Source organism: Schistocerca serialis, chromosome 7, assembly GCF_023864345.2.
Source record: "Schistocerca serialis cubense isolate TAMUIC-IGC-003099 chromosome 7, iqSchSeri2.2, whole genome shotgun sequence".
NCBI classification, from domain to species: domain Eukaryota; kingdom Metazoa; phylum Arthropoda; class Insecta; order Orthoptera; family Acrididae; genus Schistocerca; species Schistocerca serialis.
Window position 1 is genome coordinate 551,931,785 of NC_064644.1, and position 22,187 is coordinate 551,953,971.

The window sequence follows — 22,187 nt, forward strand, 5'->3', positions numbered from 1 at the left end:
TTCCAGGGTTTGATAATGTGGAGTGAAATAATAAAAATTGTAGAGTGCAGTCTGAGCCATAAATTTGGTAAGAAAACGAAGATTACCACTGAGTCGCTCTCAAGACTAATGGGAACGATGGAAGGGCTGGAAAATACATAGAGAACATTTCTTAAAAGACATCATAGTCGCCGTTGACTATATAAAATATTTATTATTACGATTGTAATTTTGTCCTTATGACCATTTTCAAGTAACACTGCAAAAGTTACCTAAACACAAAAAATACAAAAGCGAAGCACAGGCTGTATATACATAATTAAGCGAACATTTCATTAAGATAGTAGCGCACTTATAAAAATTGGTGAGAAATGTACATTACTTACATTCTGTCAGAATATAAGACCATCTGACATTACATGTCGTCACTTATTACATCGTAATATGTCGTTTAGTATGTACTGAACTGTCAATGTTACCATCGTTCTAATAATCTGTCACACATACAAGCTCAGGTGCACTGACATGTGGAGCTAAGTCCTTTGGCGCGAAAATACTTTTACTAAAGATACTGCCCGTGCACGGAGCAAAGATAGTGTACACGAAGGATACAACTTACAAGCTTTATATCGTAAAGTCTTTTCATCTGTCGACATCGTACAGCTTTCTAAATAGTGCTATGATTGTAAGGGGCAGTAGGATAAGATGGGAATATTTATTTATAACATAATAGAGGTTAATACATGTGTTATCTGTAAAAAAAACTCTCACATTGACTTAAGTGCTCGTAAATGAGATGAAGACAGAGCTCTGACATATATAATACTTTGTATGCGTATACATTTTACGAATATGAATGGCGTAAAGTGCTCGCCAGCAATCCAATTCATTGTGTAGCACCACAAATTGGGACAAAACATCACAATGCCTCCACACAAATACAGGATGCATCCTTCAACCAGGCTCTATTATAGCAAATACGACGAAGTAAATATGTATACTATTCCATCGAAATTGCTTAAAACGTTTTCGATGAGTGTCTAAAATAACTGTACAGTTCTATGTTTCACTGTTGAAGTAGATTGATACAATAAATCACATTCTTCGGATACAGTTAAATGTTTAATTTCTCACAAATTTTTATAAATGCGCCAGTATCTTAATGAAATGTTTGCTTAATCATGTATATACATCCTAAGCTTCAGTTTTGAATTTTTTGTGTGTAGGTAACTTTTGCAGTGTTGCTTGAAAACGGCCATAAGGCTGAAATTGCAATCGTAATAATAAATATTTTATACAGTCAACGGTGACTATGATGTCTTTTAAGAAATATTATATGACTGTGAACCCCAACCATGAGACGTTAATCACATAGAGATCAGTGTTACACCAAAAGCAACACTGTTGAACAAAACTTAAATACGATAATAACCCTTAAAGTGGATGCGGCTACATAATCGTCTCTTACAATAAGTAACTGGCATTGCCTTGGCATACTGGCTCGCAGCGACTCAGGCAGTATGTGAGACACTGTAATTCGAGAGTGGAGCCTTCCCATCTTTTCTTGTGTGGGTGGCTGTCGGAGCCGCGAGAGACATAGCGGAGTCGGTAGTGAACGTGACGTTTCGGGCGCTGGCGGCGGCTACATCGTCGGTGCGATGCAGCGCGCGCTGCACCAGTTCGCCGGACACGCGCATGATGACGCTGGCTCCCGCCGCTCTCGCCGAGGGCCCTCCGCTTCCTCCGCCGGCGCCGCCCTCGACGCCATCACCCCCGCTCGGCGGATCCGGCGCTGTGCACTTCTTGCGGTGCGTGCGCATGTTGCTGGACTGGCTGAAGCGCGCGCCGCAGCGGTCGCAGGTGTAGGGCCGCAGCCCCGTGTGGCAGGACATGTGCGTCTTGAGGTGGTGCTTCTTGGTGAACGCCTTGGCGCACTCGCCGCAGCTGTACGGCCTGATGCCCGAGTGCAGGCGCTGATGGAGAACCATGTTGCTGCGGTCCGCGAACCGCTTCCCGCACACCTGCGCCGATAATAACAAACAACTCTTAGTTAGTTCACCAAACTCATTCACACTGGAGTCCTACATCTAATGGGTCACCGATTTTGCCCGTGTTCCACACGATTTTAGTAAATATTTATATCTAACAAATGTTGCTGTAGCGTTTCCAAGCGTTTCCAAAATTCAGCATTCCAAGTGTCACGATCCTGTTAAATATAACAAGAGGATACAAGCCGCCAAGTAGAGGCGCCAAAACATAAGGCTGAGGTCTGCACGTCTTCCCAAAGTACATTGCAGCCATGTCTTTTTTTAATTTTTTTGCTAATCTTCCACCAAAATCACTACAAAAAGCCATGTTTCTACGGAGAATAACAAAGATAATTATGGTAATCATTGTGGTACAATCTTGGTATTGCATTTGTTGTATACTTATCAATACACTGACGCAAATAATAGGTACTTGACATCTTGGATATTCGGGAATTCAGCCGGATATTCGCGTCGTTCTCGCGTGATATTTAAACAGCGTGCCTCGCTGTCTTCTTCATGTGCTACTTGAGACTGGTCCTTACTGAAAGACAAGAGCGAGTCCAGTATTTATGCCTGGAAGGAGCTGGGCCTTCCGTCTTCGGTCCACGCCGAGTGTTCCCTCTGTGGTCCGCGCCCACCTGACTGGACCTCATTGGACCCCTCCAGTCGCAGATGTTCCAGGATGACCTGGGGCTACTTAAGCCACGTATTTACCACATACCATGCCAGTGTGGGACGTCACCATTGGCCGGATCACCAGAACTGTGGACATCAGGGGTAAAGAACACCAGAGACACACCAGACTCAGACAGGCAACTAAATCAGCCATAGCAGAGCATTGTCTGGAACTTGGTCACTCAATTGATTACAACGACACCAAGATTTTAGGACAGTCTCATTAAAGAAGCCATTGAGTTTAATGTCACAGATAATGTAATCGACCGTGACTCGGGATACCAAATCAGCACTGCCTGGAATCCAGCACTTGAGCTTGTGAAAACTCAACGCAGGACACTCCGGGATTCTACAACAAATTGAAGCGGTGACCGAGAGAACAGCCGTGAGACAAGGTGTCGGACATTAGAGACCAGATTTGACACACCCCAGAGCATGAACTCGACTTCAGAAGACGGCCAGGCCGGGCGCGGACGGCGGTCGGAACACTGGCGATCAGAGAAAGCCAATGTAGCTGCGTCTGGCGGGCGCGGACCGCAGACGGAACACACGACACGGCGCGGACCGATTATGGAGCGCCCAGCACGAAAAAGAAGTGGAAATCATAGTAACAGTCATGATACATGGTACACAACATCTCAGATCGGGTCTGACACACCTCAGATGACGTCCACAACCGTTGGGGACGGCCAAAACTGGCGCGGACGGCAGTCGGAACATCCGCGACTGGAGGGGTCCATTGAAGCCGAGTCAGGCGGGCGCGCAACACAGAGGGAACACTCGACTCGGCGCGGACCGAAGACAGAACGCTCAGCTCCTTCCAGGTATAAATACAGGACTCGATCGACCTAAGGACCAGTCTCAGGTAGCAACTGAAGATGACAGCGAGGCACGCTGTTGAAGTATCGTGCGATAACGACGCGAATATCCGGCTGGATTCCCGAATATCCAAGATGTCAACAGATCGCCGGGAAAGCATGAAGAATTACAACAGGTACTTTGTGCGAATCAGGTACAGCTCGATATGTTCTCACTGCGATACGTTCACGAAAGAATCGATAAAATATGGAAATTTGTGGTAAGTTCCTTTGGGACCAGACTACTGAGGTCATCGGTCCCTAGGCTTACACACTACTAACTTACGCTAAGAACAGCACACACACCCGTGCCCGACGGAGGACTCGAACCTCCGATGGGGGTAGCTGCACGAACCGTGGCAAGGCGCTTCAAACCACGCGGCTATCCCACGCGGCAGTATCGATCAATTAATGACCCTTTATTATTTCTTGATTGCATTTCACTGTAACTGCACCACAATGATTATCGTTTTATTATTGTTGTTTTCCGAATAAATACGATTCGTTGTAGGGATACAAGTGTTTGTTGAAAGACTAGGATAAAAATTAAACACAGTACGGACAGGCCTCCTTAGCTGATCAGGATATCGCCGCTGGTCGGAAGTCGATTCCTTCATATACGTAGTTTCCATCCGGCTATTAAAGCCTCGAATGTCTATTTTTCAAAAATGCCAGAGGAGCACTTAATACTAGAGCAGCCGTCGTAAGGTCTAAGTATTTACTACAGTCGTGCGAAAGATGAGCAAAGCTAGTGACCTTGAGGCTTTTCTCGAAAGAACTTTACAGTTTCTGACCTTTAGGATGAACATTGCGTAGGGTGAAAATATATTTTTACATCAATCATAAAGTATTTTGTTCGTCAACTATGTGATACGACAATTAAACCTCCATCATTAGGAGGAAGATATAGTTTTCATTGCAGTGTTTCTCGCAAGTATCGATGATTCCTTTTGGGGGCGTGTGAATAATCCATGACGTTATGTTGCATATTTTACTGGTATCGGTTAAGTGAACTAGCCACTCCTATAGATATCACATAGCCAGTTCATGTAAAAGTTTAATAGAAACCGAAGATGCATTAAGACTGTCGTTGCCATCGTAACATATTGCGTAATGGATAAGCCTGTATCATAACAGTACAGACAATGAATCTGCATGTCCTATGATTTAAAGAAGCACTTAAAAGGAGGGAAACTGTGTAGGTAGCGTACTGAAACGATGTGACACAGCTAGAAGTATGTGTGCAACGTAGTGTGGCTTTCGTACACGCACTTGAAGGGACCTCCGTATTTTGCACCTAAAATCTCAACACATCAGTACAACGCCAGAGGCATGTACTAAGACCAAGGTTCTCTCTAACGTTTCTGAACGCACAGATAGTTTATTTTTTTGTGTTAAATCGTCGTGGAGAAACGGAACAAGATTTCTGCAAAAAACGTGGTCGGTTATTTTTTACTTATGCAATTCAGGTAGAAGTAAATTACAGTGACGCATACACAAAAATGCAAAGAATGTAGGAAATTGTCTCATTTAGAAGGACAATGGTTCATTACTTCTTTCACACAAGGGAACATTATCTGATGATGGCACATATTTGAGATATCAAAATACTTATTGTCTTACAAATCCGTCAGTGTTTTTCAGAAATTGTTTCACACTGAAACAATCTTCTGTCACGTTTATAGTCTCAGTCGATTACTTTATGAGACTTAAAAGCTTTGAATGGATTCATAGACGCTACTGTCGTATGTTCAGGAGAGCTTATTCTAAGTATATTCTTTGTCTGGAAACAGTTAAATTCATAGATTTAGGATCTGCATAATTTAAAAGGTCAAAAGGCTGGCAGTGACTCTTACAGCAATGGGATTTCACTCTATAGAACAGCTGCTTACTGTACTTGTTCGCCGGCACGGTAGCTCAACGTGTTCTGTCAGAAGATTAGCTGGCCCCTGTAATAAAAAAAACTGAACTAATCGAGCAACAACGAACTTAAACGACTGTCTTACGACGTCCGCGACGAGCAGCTGCAACGAACGAAAACGAACAAAATGAGATTTTAAAAAAAAGCGGTCGAAGGCGCTGCAGGCATAGAGTATGCGGCTGGTCCCGGCGGAGGTTCGATTCCTCCCTCGGGCATGGGTTGTGAGTGTTTGTCCTTAGGATAATTTAGTTTAAGTAGTGTGTAAGCTTAGGGACTGATGACCTTAGCAGCCAAGTCCCATAAGATTTCACACACATTTGAAAATTTTTTATGAATTCCAAGTGGCTGTGCAGAGAGTAATAACGGACAAAGTTGAGGGTAGCACTGAGATTTAAAATTGTGGAAGCCAATGCAGTTGTTGAAGTTAATCACCAATACGTTCCGGTTTATAGCTAAAATCTAATGAATTGGAAAAATAATCTAACTTTGTATCAGGAACTTAAAAAACTGAAACCATAAAGCACACACTGGTCAATTTAACGACTACACTGAAGAACACATTCAACCGAAATTAATGAACAGTGGTCCAAAACCTTGCAATTACTTGCATTAATCACGACATTCAGTTTTTGGAATAGAAAGGAACAAAGACGCATTAAATTTTTGAGTCAGTGGAACATTCATTACCAATGCTTACGTCTCCTGAAAGACACAAGCAAACTGGTTTGTGCCACCCACAACAAACGGTGAGGAATGTTGTTGTGGAGAAACAGTCTACTGCAGAACAGTATTTATGTGGTAACTGTGTGTAGCCCATTGAAATTGGCGTAATCCCATAGAGGAACATTTAGTCTGGTACCCTCTCAACATAAACGAGCATTATGTTTATCAAATGGTTCAAATGGCTCTAAGCAATATGGGACCTAACATTTGAGGCCATCAGTCCCCTACACTTAGAACTGCTTAAAAGTAACTTAACCTAAGGACCTGACACACATCCATGCCCGAGGCAGGATTCGAACCTGCGACCATAGCAGCATCGTGGTTCCGGACTGAAACGCCTAGAACTGCCAAATTATCGACATCGCTAATTTCTAGGAATGAAGGAATAAGCGGTAGTTCAGTTCATGAAGGATAAAATTGGAAAGTGATAGTGATGTTGTTTCATCAACTATTCCATTATTCACTCAAGTGATTTTAGGAAACCAATGAAAACTTAAACAACGATGTTAGCATAAAGATTTGAATATCTCACCATATATCACCCCAGTGTCTTGCAATTTAACTGTAAAAGAGCTATAAATACGTAGCGTCAGAAACCTACATCTTCATCTACACTCTTAAAGAAGTAACATCAAAATGAATATAAATCAATCCAGTAGGTTTTAAAAGATAATCTATTCTCTCCGTTTCCCATATAGTAAAGCGGCTATTTCTTCGGGGCTTGGAAAATTATGTTTTTATTATATAACTTTGTGGTCCGATGTCCTTCCTGAAGCCACAGTCGACAATGTAATCTACGAGAGGAATAGACCGTGTGGCATCTGTCTGAGTATAATGTAACCTTTGTTCGGTGAGTTATCGTATCTTAACGTATTGAGTATCATATTCTCTAAGGCGCAATCCAGGCGCCATCCCAACCGTTGCCTGAACGAGCGTGGGAAACTGCCTGATTGGATTGAAGTCTGGATCACACCCGTGCCTCAGAAACTAGCTTATTGTGTGTTACACCACACGAACAGGTCTGCTTTGGAAATGTGGACGGAAATGTTAATCAGTGAAAGTAAGAGTAAACTAGAAGAAAACAGTGTTCCCGATAACTTACCTCACAGTTGAAGGGCTTCTCACCGGTGTGCGTGCGCATGTGCTGGTTAAGCAGCGTCTTGCGCGTGAAGGCTTTGTCGCAGAGGTAGCAGGCATGTGGCCGCTCTCCCGTGTGTATGCGTTTGTGCGTGTTGTAGGCGACGCGCTGGTTGAAGCGCCGCCCGCACTCGGTGCAGGCGTACTCCCTGCGGTTGCGGTGGATCTTCATGTGCGAGCTGAGATAGCCGCCGTTGTTGAACACCTTGCCGCACTCGGGGCACGCTGCCGCGAACTCGTGCGTTCCCGCGTGCACCGACATGTGGTACTTGTAGTTGCGCTGCTGGGTGAACGCTTTGCCGCACTGAGAGCACTGGTACGGCTTCTCCCCCGTATGCGTGAGCGCGTGCACCTGCAAAGGTGTACAGTGTCCGAAACAGGAACGTATGTGAGCTGAGCGAAAGAGAAGAAGAATAGAACTGACAAGGGAGAGAAGAGATAAGGGAGTTGTCGAAGCAGCTGGAGATAATGATATTGCAAAGGATGTATATGGAGGTGGTGATATGGATATTCTTATTACGCTACTGGCCATTAAAACTGCTACACGAAGAAGAAATGCAGATGATAAACGGGTATTCATTGGACAAATATAGTATACTAGAACTGACATTGTTGTGTCGGTAGCTGGGCCGACACCGTGAAGTTTAAATGGCTGAAAATGCAAGCTACACTAACGCTGTAGCCGATAGGGCACGCACGGCTAAAGCAGACGGGCGTGAAGTCTGGAACATGAGAACTTATAAATGAATAAGAAGAAAAGTATGTAGATGCTTATTACTTATCTTTTTATTAGTCCTTGGAATACATCTCTCTTGAATACTCGTAAGCTATAGGCACTGATACAAATGGCGCCTTGCTAGTTGTAGCCATTAACTTAGCTGATGGCTATTCTGTCTCTCGGCTAATGAGAGCGAAAGGCTTCGTACATCTGGTCGGTAGCTAGGTTCTCGTACAACTGGGGCGGTAGCTAGGTTCTCGTACACGAGACCTGCCTTGGTGGTGGCGCTAGGTCTGCGATTACACAGTGGCGACACGCGGGTCCGACATGTACTAAATGGACCGCGGCCGATTTAAGCTACCACCTAGCAAGTGTGGTGTCTGGCGGTGACACCACAGACATGTCATTACATTTTCACGCAATTTAGGTGCATAGGTCCTGAGAAATCAGTACCCAGAACAACCACCTCTGGCCGTAATAACGGCCTTGATACGCCTGGGCATTGAGTCAATCAGAGCTTGGATGGCGTGTACAGGTACAGCTGCCCATGCGACTTCAACACGATACCACAGTTCATCAAGAGTAGTGTCTGGCGTATTATGACGAGCCAGTTGCTCGGCCACCATTGACCAGACGTTTTCACTTGGTGAGAGATCAGGATAATGTGCTGGCCAGGGCAGCAGTCGAACATTTTCTGTATCCAGGGCCTGCAACATGCGGTCGTGCTTTATCCTGCTAAAATGTAGGGTTTCGCATGGATCGAATGAAGGTAGAGCCACGGGTCGTAACACATCTGAAAAGTAACGTCCACTGTTCAAAGTGTCGTCAACGCGAACAAGAGGTCACCCCATACCATCACGCCGGGTGATACGCCAGTATGGCGATGACGAATACACGCTTCCAATGTGCGTTCGCCGCGATGTCGCCAAACACGGATGCGCCCATCATGATGCTGTAAACAGAACCTGGATTCATCCGAAAAATTGACGTTTTGCCATTCGTGTACCCAGGTTCGTCGCTGAGTGCGCCATCGCAGGCGCTCCTGTCTGTGATGCAGCGTCAACGGTAACTTCAGCCATGGTCTCCGAGCTGATAAACCTTGCTGCTGCAAACGTCGTCGAACTGTTCGTGCAGATGGTTGTTGTCTTGCAGACTTCATCTATTGACTCAGGGATCGAGATGTGGCTGCACGATCCGTTACAGCCATCCGGATAAGATGCCTGTCATCTCGACTGCTAGTGATACGAGGCGGTTGGGATCCAGCAAAGCGTTCCGCATTACTCTCCTCAACCCACCGATTCCATATTCTGCTAACAGTCATTGGATCTCGACCAATGCGAGCAGCAATGTCGCGATACGATAAACCGCAATCGCGATATGCTACAATCCGACATTTATCAAAGTCGGAAACGTCATGGTACGCATTTCTCCTCCTTACACGAGGCATCACAACAACGTTTCACCAGGCAACGCCGGTCAACTGCTGTTTGTGTATGAGAAATCGGTTGGAAACTTTCCTCATGTCAGCACGTTGTAGGTGTCGCCACCGGCGCCAACCTTGTGTGAATGAAAAGCTAATCATTTGCATATAACAGCATCTTCTTCATGTCGGTTAAATTTCGCGTCTGTAGCACGTCATCTTCGTGATGTAGTAATTTTAATGGTCAGTAGTGTACTATCATGGAAAAATGGATGCAGTATGAAGAGTGAAAAAAATGGTTGAAAATAGCTCTGAGCACTATGGGACTTAACATCTGAGGTCATCAGTCCCCTAGAACTTAGAACTACTTAAACCCAACTAACCTAAGGACATCACACACATCTATGCCCGAGGTAGGATTCGAACCGGCGACCGTAGCGGTCACTCGGTTCCGGATTGAAGCGCCTTGAACCGCACGGCTACACCGGCCGGCCTCTAGGAGCTACAGTATGGAACCGCGTGACCGCTACGGTTGGAGGTTCGAATCTTACCTCTGGCATGGATGTATGTGATGTCCTTAGGTTAGTTAGGTTTAAGTAGTTCTAAGTTCTAGGGGACTGATGACCACAGAAATTAAGTCCTATAGTGCTCAGAGCCATTTGAACCATTATGGAGATGAAGGGAAGAGACAAGTCAATAACAAGGAAGAAGAGGAATAGAAGGACTAAGATAAAGATGTAGGAGAAGGGGAAGAGGAAAATTAAAGAAAGGAGACTGTAGTGGAGTGATCAATATTAACAGAAAATTTTGTGAGTGAACCTACCTTTCAAAAGAGACAAGATCCAGTCAACGTGCTATATACTGGGAGGCAGAGTGATGATGGAAAATTTACAACGAAGAGGTCAGATGCAGCAGAACATTTAGTTGGTAAACATAAACTTTTGCAGGAACGAAGTTTTACAGACGTACAATTCAACTTACGAATTCAACTCACATGTTGTCAGAGATAGAGCACTAACAGAAAGAGCAAGCATTCTCTTGCTGATTGAACGAAACAAAATAGTAGAAAAACAAGCGGAACAGAATGTTTGTTCGAAGGAAAAGGTGCCCTTCGATACAGCTAAACGACGAGCGAGAAAACCGCTCAACCAACCGGGTTAATTAATTAGAAACGAAGGTCTATTGAAAATACCGATATACTACGAGAGTAGGTTTTATTTAGGGAGCTGGGTCTTGCTGTGTTCATAATACAAAATGTGTTGTGTTAAATCCTTTTCCAGGTATTTCATGTTAAGGCATAACGTTACGTAATGTTTGAATGTAGTTCAGTAAACTTAAGAGCGTACACTACAGTGAAACCAGTCAGCGAATGACGGTGAAGAGTGATCATTAGTGGGAGTAAATCCTCATTGTTGACGAGTAGTACTGCACTGTCTGCGCGGTGGACTACTGGTAGTCACTGCGGAGACATGGTTGCAAACAAATGGATGTAGTCCTAAGCAAAACAAGATGCTGCGGCATGCGTGGAGAAGTCTGATAGGTGCCATGGCAGGCAGTTTTTGTGCGGTGTCGTCCGATCAAGACACAGCCAAGGCTAAAGCACCACAGGGGCAAAGATGCAAGCTGGTGCCAGTGCCATAGAGACTCGCCACTTGCGTGAGTTCCATGGGCGGCTCTGAGGATGAAGATACCGACATCGCCTAGGCCAACTGCTGACCGACAATGACAGGACGATAACGGGGAGTAGCCTAGTCTGAAGACAGAAGAGCAACTCAGGCCCACTTGGATATAGTTCATCGTCCACGGCTGACGTAGACAGGTAATATCGCTTAGTGAGCTCTTAGAAGGGAACAGACAGATCTTGTAAACTGCATTTGCTATGTACTGTGAAGTGTACCTACGATTATTTGCACCTAACTACTGAGGTCCTTTCTTGTGTAATATTACATGCAGCGTTGCAGACTTAATCATTCACCAAGTCACAAAGATAAGTACACCATTTTAACTCATTTGTGTGACTTCGTTACTAATTTCTTGCAGTGTTGTAGAACCTTCGTTCTCGTTTCCTGTTACCTGACCCTGGGGCCTAGCTGTGTAATAGTGCTAGGGAGAAATTGTCGTAGCGGTGTACTGCTCCAGTCACCGTTTCACGAACTCACAATCTCGGCCTACTGTAACAACAGTGGCAACACGGCCGGCACAGCAGTAGCGACGAGGCCTTTACAAAACTGGCGACGAGAGTACACAAAAGTGGTGATTAGGGTTCACAAAACTGGTGACGAGGGTTTGCAAATGTTTGTAAATAAAGACACCAGGCAGCTCATTATGAAGTGGACGTGGCCGACGGATTAAACTGACGGCATGAGTGAAATAGAGGGAGTCAATACGTAAGCGTCTGTCGTTCTGAATATAGTTTTAAATAGTCTCATGTACGAAACTTCTTGGCAGATTAAAAATGTATGCCGGACCGAGACTTAAAATTGGAAACTTTGCCTTTCCAGGGTATGTGCTCTACCAAATGAGCAACAGAAGTATGACTTGCGGTCCGTCCTCAGAGATTTATTTCCGATAGTACCTCGTCTCCTACTTTCATTTTCAGAATCTCATGTATGTAAATAAGTAGCTTTAGGTAACATTAAATAACGACAAATAGTGTAAAAGGTGTTTCAGTTGCATAAGTGAATATATGATCTTTTTCGATACATGGGACATCTTCATAATGTTACGATACATCATAGCATCTTTGACACTCATATGTTTGTAAGTACTTTGTAGTAAAACATGTGGTGGGCGTTAGAAAATTCTCCTGTGACAAATCTAAAGTGTTCAGTGAGAAAAATTTACTTGTGCAGCGATAAGAATGCAGTGGGAATGCATTCACATCTGTTGGACGAATGTAATGAACACAAACACTCCAAACCGACATTTCACGCAAGTCACATCCAATGAAAATGTGTAACGCAACCATCTGCGTGGCGTGCTTATAATTATGTATCATTTATATTTTAGGACAATTAATCTGTAAAAAATGCACCACATGCAATGAAAGCTTGAAAACCGTCTGAAGATGAATCATAACGATTCGAAATCGGTAACGCTACCCTTTGAATAAAAGAACCGAAAGAAAATTTGTGGCTGGTTGCTATCCCCTTAAAAGAGTCTCTGGTCACTTTGGAACACTGTAAATGCAGACGAACTGGTACGAGGAGACCCGTCCACGCATGCCTGTCATCTGTCGGGACCGCATTTCCGGGAAGAGACTCAAGTCTCCACTTGACAGAATATGTGGACTAGGTAATTGTGACGTAAAATCATTTGGGACAACACGTATCAACTCTAACATTGAGCTATGAGTTTCCTTGAGCACATGAAAGCGCTGACACATGTTGGTGAACTGTATTCTGCAATTTTCGGCTTCACTTCCTTGATAAAAATCATGCTAAAATGGATCTTTTGCCATATGCTGTTGACCGTGGTGCCAATTTCATTCTGCTAAGAGAAACAGCTGGAAGTGAAGCACCGATGATGGTGGTGTTGCCAGCTAAACTGTAGGCACACAAGGTCTGTTTCACAAGACGATATACTGTCAGCCACAGGGGCGTTCCTTTGAGTTACTGTGGTACCGACTTACCAAAATATACGTGTTGTAGAACTACTTGTAAAAGAATGAGGAATTAGATAAGATGCATCGTTTTGTACACAGAAGCTTAGTGCGCTTTAGCAATATAGTCAGTGAGTTTACAGTTCGTTTTTAGCCTAATAATTTTGGCCTGGATGAGGATGCTATGTCTAAGTGCTGAATGATTGGCAGTTTAGATGTTTTGTTTGAAGAAGACACTGATAGGACTGGCAAAGACCAGAGGGACAGAGAAGCTGTTCATCAACGAGCGATGCAAGTACTCCTGCTATGATTCATGGATTTGTTTAATACGAGTAATCTGTTACCAGCAAGGCCTGTTATGAAACATCATATACACACTGGTGACAATACTCCAGTCTGTATGAAGGCATAGCACGAAACAAACCATCTGCAGCCAGTAATGGAAGAATTCTTTGATAAGAAACTATAAGCCGTTCATCATAAGAAGAAACCTGATATAAACATTACGGCATGTATTCTTCTGCGATTACTAGAATCTCTTTGGATTTCGTTTCACGTGGAGTGGAAGCCAAGCTGTGACCAGTGCAGTAACGTACAATCATAAGGATGCGTTATATGCTGTGTTAAACGCACATAGACTGAGCGATAATGCGGGACAACAACTTTACCGGTGCATTAAAGTAGGACAGCACTGGCCAAACAGCGGTCCAACTGATCTGCAATGATCTGAGCAGTTGCAGTTCAGATGTAAAAAGAGACGAGCAAAGAAACGATATAGCATAGAACCTCATTTATTTTTGAAGAGAATGAAATAATGAAACTTCCTGACGGATTAAAACTGTGTGCCGGACGGAGACTCGAACTCGGGACCTTTGCCTTTCGCGGGCAAGTGCTCTAAACAGCTAAAGCTGTGAGGACGGGGCGTGAGTCGTACTTGGGTAGCTCAGCCGGTAGAGCACTTGCCCACGAAAGACAAAGGTCCAGAGTTCGAGTATCGATCCGGTACACAGTTTTAATCTGCCATTAAGTTTCATATCAGCGCACACTCCGCTGTAGAGTGAAAATTTCATTCTATAATGAAATAATATTCGCCGCGCGCTTCTTAGGTGACCAGATGCAAAAAATGGAATGCACTCGTTTTCACCTGACATAGTATTCTAATTACAAACAAAAGCGATGAAAATTTGTAACTTAAACATAGGGTAATTTAGAATGAGATTTTCACTCTGCAGCGGAGTGTGCGCTGATATAAAACTTCCTGGCAGATTAAAACTGTGTGCCCGACCGAAACTCGAACTCGGGACCTTTGCCTTTCGCGGGCAAGTGCTCTACCAGCTGAACTACCGAAGCATGGCTCACACCCGGTACTCACAGCCTTACTTCTGCCAGTACCTCGTCTCCTACCTTCCAAACTTTACAGAAGCTCTCCTGCAGAGTGAAAATCTCATTCTGGAAACATCCCCAGGCTGTGGCTAAGCCATGTCTCCGCAATATCCTTTCTTTCAAGAGTGCTAGTTCTGCAAGGTTCGCAGGAGAGCTTCTGTAAAGTTTGGAAGGTAGGAGACGAGGTACTGGCAGAAGTACGGCTGTGAGTACCGGGCGTGAGCCGTGCTTCGGTAGCTCAGATGGTAGAGCACTTACCCGCGAAAGGCAAAGGTCCCGAGTTCGAGTCTCGGTCGGGCACACAGTTTTAATCTGCCAGGAAGTTTCATAGGGTAATTTTTCTGAACGAGTTGTGTGTAATGCAGAAGCGTACTGCAGGGATTTCACCGTACTGTTGAACACTGGAGCCACTGAAGGTATTAATTACAATCACTAGCCTGGTAATCTCTTAGCTCCTTCCTTATCCGAAACCGAGAAATACATTTTAGTTCTGAAAGCGTCACCTGCTACGAGCCTATCAACAACAGAATCCACGAAGCCAACTAGGCGCCGCATTTTGCCTTCTTCTTTTATTACGAGCCGTTCTGTATCCCTCCAGCGTTCGGCAGTGGCATATGAAAAAGCTGCGTGCGTTAGTTCCAGTACGCCTGACAGTTTAACAGTCTTGTTACTTCTCGGGCCAAATCCCGCAGCTTGGCTCCAGATCAGTTCTGTTGAGTTCATATTGTAAGGGTGCAGTAGCAAATGTAAAAATGCAGCATTTGTATGATGTACTCGATGCTGTGAAAATGGTTGTTTTTCTTGTTTCTACGATACCTATCTACCTATGTGGTGTAAAACGAAGGAGATAGTCCTAATAAAGAGATAAAAATATAAGGCACCATGTTGTTGACTAGAAACAATATAAATAGCGTTACTAATTGCTAATTACTGTTGTTATTACAAATGACACCGCCCTACTGAAAGCTAATACAATTATAGCAGTTTTCAGTCAGACCTATAGTGGTAAAATACAACAGAGTCGTTAACTGATTATGTTCCACAACTAAGATATTGAAAAAATTCAAAAATGTTTGCAAAAAAGTAGGCAGCTCATAAAGTAGGACATTTACATTTTTACTTGAAGTTAGTACGTGAAAAAACGTTGTAAGACTGAAATCAGTTAATGTGATGTCAAATAAATCTGGAATGTAGAAAAACATGAATTAATTACCACATATACACATATTCATCAAATTAGTGCCCCAAAATTCTAAAGTATGTGATCTAGTGGTAGATTTCTATTATTAATGACAGGTGACATTTCATATGTTAGGCCCAATAATTTGATTTCGTAAAATTATGCTGTCCAGACTTGCAGTTACAGAAAAATACATGTCAGCTAAGTAGTCAAGTAGACAGACTGAATGCGACTAATTAGTCCTGATCTTGGTGTAAGTAACAACACATCCTCAAACTATATTTTCCCACATTTATAAATGATCTCAAGCACAATTTAGAAGGGAAAAAGATAATGCATCATGTTATTCACTAGTAAAGATATAAACGATGCTATTCATTAGCAGTTAGTGCTATTATTAAAAAAAGCACATGCCTACTGTATGCCTTGCACAGTAACAGCACTTTGCTGTCAGAAGGCTCCCTAAAGGCTATGTAGAGTTTATTTGTACTACATTGTATTTCACGATATTCTAAAAAATATGTTAGCAGCGCTAAAATTGCAGTGCTCATGTGGCAGCAGTATACTAATATATGATGTGTGTATTCAATGTGCACAGTTGCATTTCTGGAAAATACAGCTCACGAAAATAAAAAAATGGTTCAAATGGCTCTGAGCACTATGGGACTCAACATCTGAGGTCATCAGTCCCCTAGAACTTAGAACTACTTAAACCTAACTAACCTAAGGACATCACACACATCTATGCCCGAGGCAGGATTCGAACCTGCGACCGTAGCGGTCTCGCGGTTCCAGACTGCAGCGAAAATAAAAACCTGTATCCAACCATACCAACTCTAACACACACAAAATACAGTTCAATTTTTAGGGAAAGAATGAACAAGATGTTTTTATTACCAAACTATTACTTAGACCTCAGAAAAATATGCACATCTTGTAAATACATGACCAAAAATGGTACCAGTGAGAGATATGACACTTCCATACACAGTGTGACTAGTTCATATCTCGGAAAAACTACGTAACGTATGTTCAGAGACGTCACACGTTTGGGAAGCACACATTAAATATCGATGCATGTAAATTCGTTGTGTAACTCATTAAAATACGAAAAAATGAACAAAACCGCTACGAAAATTCGATTTTGTACGTCTCATCTGCACAAAGAACTATCATACTAGGTTTAAAGCCAATTGCAAGGCTCCTATGAATTATAGACAAATGCCGCTACACGTATTAAAGTGATGCTAGTCTTTATACTGTACAGATATGTAGACGTAGATGGGAAAGTCGTCGTGTTCTAAAAATTAGTAGATCACAGCCGGAAATGACGTTAGAGATTTTATCCACCATGATGCTGCCTCGGCTGAAATATGCGCTAAATACCAAGCGCTCAACCACATGGTCCATATTCTGACCTCGAATAAGCAAAACGAAAGAAAGACTCTCGAACTATTGCAAGATATGCTGCTCAACATTTCAGTGTGACAACATGAAAGTGTCAGTCTTCAGAGATGAAGATTTCGAGGACGTAATACACGTAAAGCAGAGACAAAATATTGTGATTACAGCGGCAGTAGCGGTATGGAATTGCCAATTGAGTGAACTATATTCCGTGACACAGAAGAAGAAAATATAGGTATAAGCCACAGACTTGCACAGGGATCAAACACACGATCCATTCTGCAGTCGTCTCCTGTGTGGTAATACCCTACTCCTTAGCCAAGGAAGACTAAAATCTTTCCTAAATCACACCTCTGGATACTTCATAAAAAGCAATTGGCGCAGAGTGAAGCACATCGATAAATATTCTTAGTTGGTTTTTAATACAATTCAGGAGTCTTGCACTGGGCCAAAACACACGATCCATTGTGTTCTCAGCAATAAGATTTTATCGTACCCTTTGTTTGAATTCTGAACGCTGTGGTTGTCTAAAAAAAAAAAAAAAAAAAAAAAAAAAAAAAAAAAAAAAAAAAAAAAAAAAACGAGCTGTCAGCTTGCAATGGTAATTTCGAGGTGCTCAGTAGCAGCCCGCTGTTTTATTTCGTACTCAAACAAATGTCAATCTATGTATGGTGTTCCACAGTTTGTTTGCTGGAGTAATAAGTCTACTAAGCACAGTTGCTGTGTTACATACAGGAAAGAAGAGTAAAACGGAAAAATAGAAAAAATAGATAAAAGAGGAAAAATAAAATCTCGAAATCAGACATGGGGTCGCTACGCTTTCAACTACCTAGTTTCATCTCATTTTCAAGATTATACGACTGCTGGCATCCCACACACATAGATCATTTTAAATGTGAGAATTTGTAGGATTCTTACCAGGGCAGCATGCAAGAAAGCATAATACATCCTCAAAATTTACTAATTCCTGCATGTGCATCACACGCAGCGCACAACTCGCTCTATAGTTTTATGTGGTATAGTTTTAATGGCTTAATTTTTAACTCATAATTTGACTGGTCTCCTCTAATTCTCCCCTCAGCCAGTAATACGATGGGAACAAGGAAGATATGTTCTCAAATTTTTTCGTGTGAGCTATCTCTGTAATGACTTTGGCCATTAGCTCTGTATCTTTCAGCACCTCTAGGCGAGATCATTCGGGAATTTTAATTTTACTTATTATTTCATGCATAACGCTTTTGTTACAATAATCCACATCTTCCTCGGTGCACACACCAGCACTTCTGCTGCACACAATCGTGGCATTTATGTGTAGAGCTTTATGTTTACAACTTTTGTAACGAGTGACCAACAAGTGTTCTCATTCTGTTGGTTTTAAACTTTGTAAACAGTTGCTCTGTTGCTATATGCACAACGCCCAGACCAGTCCATTTAGATACAATGTAACAATCCTTTGTAATCAGAACCGAGTGAGAATTTAGCTTTACAGACAGATTTTTCATGTGTTCTTTAACGTAGCAAACGTGCTCCAATACATCATTTCCGGCTACGACTCCAGCATATGACCACTTATCAGTGTTGTTTACATTAAATTCAGATATTCTATGTCCCACAGTCGACGGCAGATTTCGCCATACACACTGTTTAAAGAAATATACAAGTCGTGCCTGTAAATCTGTAATAGCTTTTTCCTTTTATAACTGCAGTTTATATTCAGTATAGCAGTATAGCAGTCGTCTTCGCCATATACTCTAGTTTTCGTTTCTTGGCTTCGAACTCTTCCATTTCTAGTTTTCTTTTTCTTACACACACCACAGTAATAGCACTTGAAGGCATCAGTTCTACACACTTAAAAAAAAGTATTGCATCACCCCGATTCCCGGAACTCCTGAAGATAGACGTTGACTGTGGATAGTGTTTCACAGACACAGTCCCTTTGACTGCTCCGAGATGTCACTAAACCCGCCCAAAGATGTGAACAACAATGCATGAGCAGCGCCTATTAGACGGAGGGGTACGACAGCCGATCACTTCCAGTCATTCCACCGGGAAAGAGATACACGGCTCATGTTGTCTGTAGTTCAACCATGCCTAGACGGTCAATACCGCATTGTTACTCTGTGCCAGGAAGGGCTCTCAACAAGGGAAGTGTCCAGGCGTCTCGGAGTGAGCCAAAGCGATGTTGTTCGGACATGGAGGAGATACAGAGAGACAGAAACTGTCGATGACATGCTTCGCTCAGGCCGCCCAAGGGCTACTGCTGCAGCGGATGACCGCTACCTACAGATTATGGCTCGAAGGAACTCAGACAGCAACGCCATCATGTTGAATAATGCGTTTCGTGCAGCCACAGGACGTCGTGTTACGATTCAAACTATGCGCAATTGTCTGCATGATGCGCAACATCTCTCCCGACGTCCATGGCGTGGTCCATCTTTACAACCACGACACGATGCAGTGCGGTAGGGTAGGACCAACAGTCCCTTGATGAACTTGTGGATAGTATGCCACGACGAATACAGGCATGTATCAATGCAAGAGGACGTGCTACAGGGTGTTTGAGGTACCGGTGTGTACACCAATCTGTACCACCACCTCTGAAGGTCTCGCTGTATGGTGGTACAACACGCAATGTGTGGTTTCCATGAGCAATAAAGAGGGCGGAAATGATGTTTATGTTGATCTCTGTTCCAATTTTCTGTACAGGTTCCGGAACTCTCGGAACCGAGGTGATGCAAAACTTTTTTTGATGTGTGTATAACAATACACTTTCTCCTTTTCATATGACTTGTGGGATAATGCTGTATGTGGACTCCAGTCCTAATTCGGCGATATCTATATCTAACGTTGTTCTGGAGAAAAGCTCCCTAAACTGAGAGAAATACAGGGTTATTACAAACGATTGAAGCGATTTCACAGCTCTACAATAACTTTATTATTTGAGATAATTTCATAATGCATTGCACACACATACAAAAACTCAACAAGTTTTTTTAGGGTTTCACAAATGTTCGATATGTGCCCCTTTAGTGATTCGGCAGACATCAAGCCGATAATCAAGTTCCTCCCACACTCGGTGCAGCATGTCCCCATCAATGAGTTCGAAAGCATCGTTGATGCGAGCTCGCAATTCTGGCACGTTTCTTGGTAGAGGAGGTTTAAACACTGAATCTTTCACATAACCCCACAGAAAGAAATCGCATGGGGTTAAGTCGGGAGAGCGTGGAGACTATGACATGAATTGCTGATCATGATCTCCACCACGACCGGTCCATCGGTTTTCCAATCTCCTGTTTAAGAAATGCCGAACATCATGATGGAAGTGCGGTGGAGCACCATCCTGTTGAAAGATGAAGAGGGAGCTGTCGGTCTCCAGTTGTGGCATGAGCCAATTTTCCAGCATGTCCGCGGGCTACGCGTGAAACTTGCACGCACGCGTTCAACCGTTTCTTCGCTCACTGCAGGCCGACCCATTGATTTCCCCTTACAGAGGAATCCAGTAGCTTTAAACTGCGCATACCATCGCCGAATGGAGTTAGCAGTTGGTGGATCTTTGTTGAACTTCGTCCTGAAGTGTCGTTGCACTGTTATGACTGACTGATGTGAGTGCATTTCAAGCACGACATACGCTTTCTCGCCTCCTGTCGCCATTTTGTCTCACTGCACTCTCGAGCGGTCTGGCGGCAGAAACCTGAAGTGCGGCTTCAGCCGAACAAAACTTTATGAGTTTTTCTGCGTATCTGTAGTGTGTCGTGACCATATGTCAATGAATGGAGCTACAGTGAATTTATGAAATCGCTTCAGTCATTTGTAATAGCCCTGTATGTTTCCAGTCTTTTACTACCGCACTTCTCTATAATACTTATACTGTCTTTGGTGGAGATAGTTTCCACGTGGTTTAAAATGTTTGCCGGCAGAGCATAATTTATAAGCTTTTCTCTGTCTTGAGTGTGAGGCAGTGTTATTTGTACACAGGCTTCTGGGTATTCTTAATACCCCAAAAGACAAACAATGGAACGTTGTTAAATACCATACAACAGCCGTTCAGTAAATTATTACTTAGCGCATATCCCATGGACATGTTTGGTATGGAGACTAGTGGAGTACATCGTAAATGTGGTTTGTTAGGGTCTTAAACACATAAACAGTCTCATACAGAGTCAAACACACGATCTATTCTGTATTGTAACTTACTGCCACGTAATATCAAGCTCCTCCGCCAAGCAAGACCTGAAAGTTTCTCGTTATCGTTTGTCCACACATATTGTAAAATTCAAAGATGGTTACAAATAACTATGTTTACTTCCGGACTCGTAATTTGAGATAATAATTTATCACACAGCTTCCCTCTACAACTGGAGGTCAGCCACGTTAAACAGTCTGTTCCAGTTGTCTCATCGTTGCCCACCATCACAATGCTGGTAGTTTTTGTCCAAGCAGAAGCTGCAGTTTCACATTGGGTTATCGCACATTTCAATTTTTTAAAAATCGCAGAAAAATCTTGTGTTATGACCAAATCCCAAAGATAATAGACGTCTGCATAAAGCTGCTGCAATATTCCAGGCCGCTCGTCCACCAGAACATGGATTTTAACATCAGAGAATTCCAAATCATATGGTGAAACTATAGGATGCTTGTATTTTCTAGAAATGATTTCCAATGATACCATGCCGATTTTCTCCAGTATTCCTCTTGCTGTCGCACTGTCGTTCGCGTATAGACGAAAAGGTAGCTTCGAGTTAACACCATGCCTACCAGTGATGAATTTGTAGAATTTACTTCGTAGTTAAAAGCTCGGGTATCCACACATCTCCTTCTTTGATATTAGACACCGCCCCTTCTCTAATTACTCTTAATCCCAGTAAAATCTAGTGTTATGACCAAATCAAAAGGTAATAGTAGTCTGCATAAAGCTGCTGCAATATTCCAGGACTCTCGTCCATTAGAACATGGATTTTAACATCAGAGAATTCCAATTCATATGGTAGAGCTACAGGATGCTTGTAATTTCTAGAAATGATTTCCAATGATACCTTGCCGATTTTCTCAAGTATTCGTCTTGCTGTTGCACAGTCGTTCGCGTGTAGACGAAAAGATAGCTTCGAGTTGACACCATGCCTACTAGTGAAGAATTTGGAGAAGGTACTTCGTAGTTAAAA

General features: G+C 43.0%; 1 protein-coding gene across 1 annotated transcript in view; it reads right to left on the reverse strand.

Moving 5' to 3' along the window:
* LOC126413241 (gastrula zinc finger protein XlCGF8.2DB-like) overlaps positions 1-22,187 on the reverse strand; it is a 188,210-nt gene that overhangs the window by 22,666 nt on the left and 143,357 nt on the right. Inside the window, exons 2-3 of the mRNA XM_050083141.1 lie at positions 7,288-7,674; positions 1,751-2,000 (exon numbers count right to left, since the gene is read on the reverse strand). Coding sequence (XP_049939098.1) covers positions 1,751-2,000; positions 7,288-7,674 — 637 coding nt within the window. The remainder of the gene's footprint in view (positions 1-1,750; positions 2,001-7,287; positions 7,675-22,187) is intronic.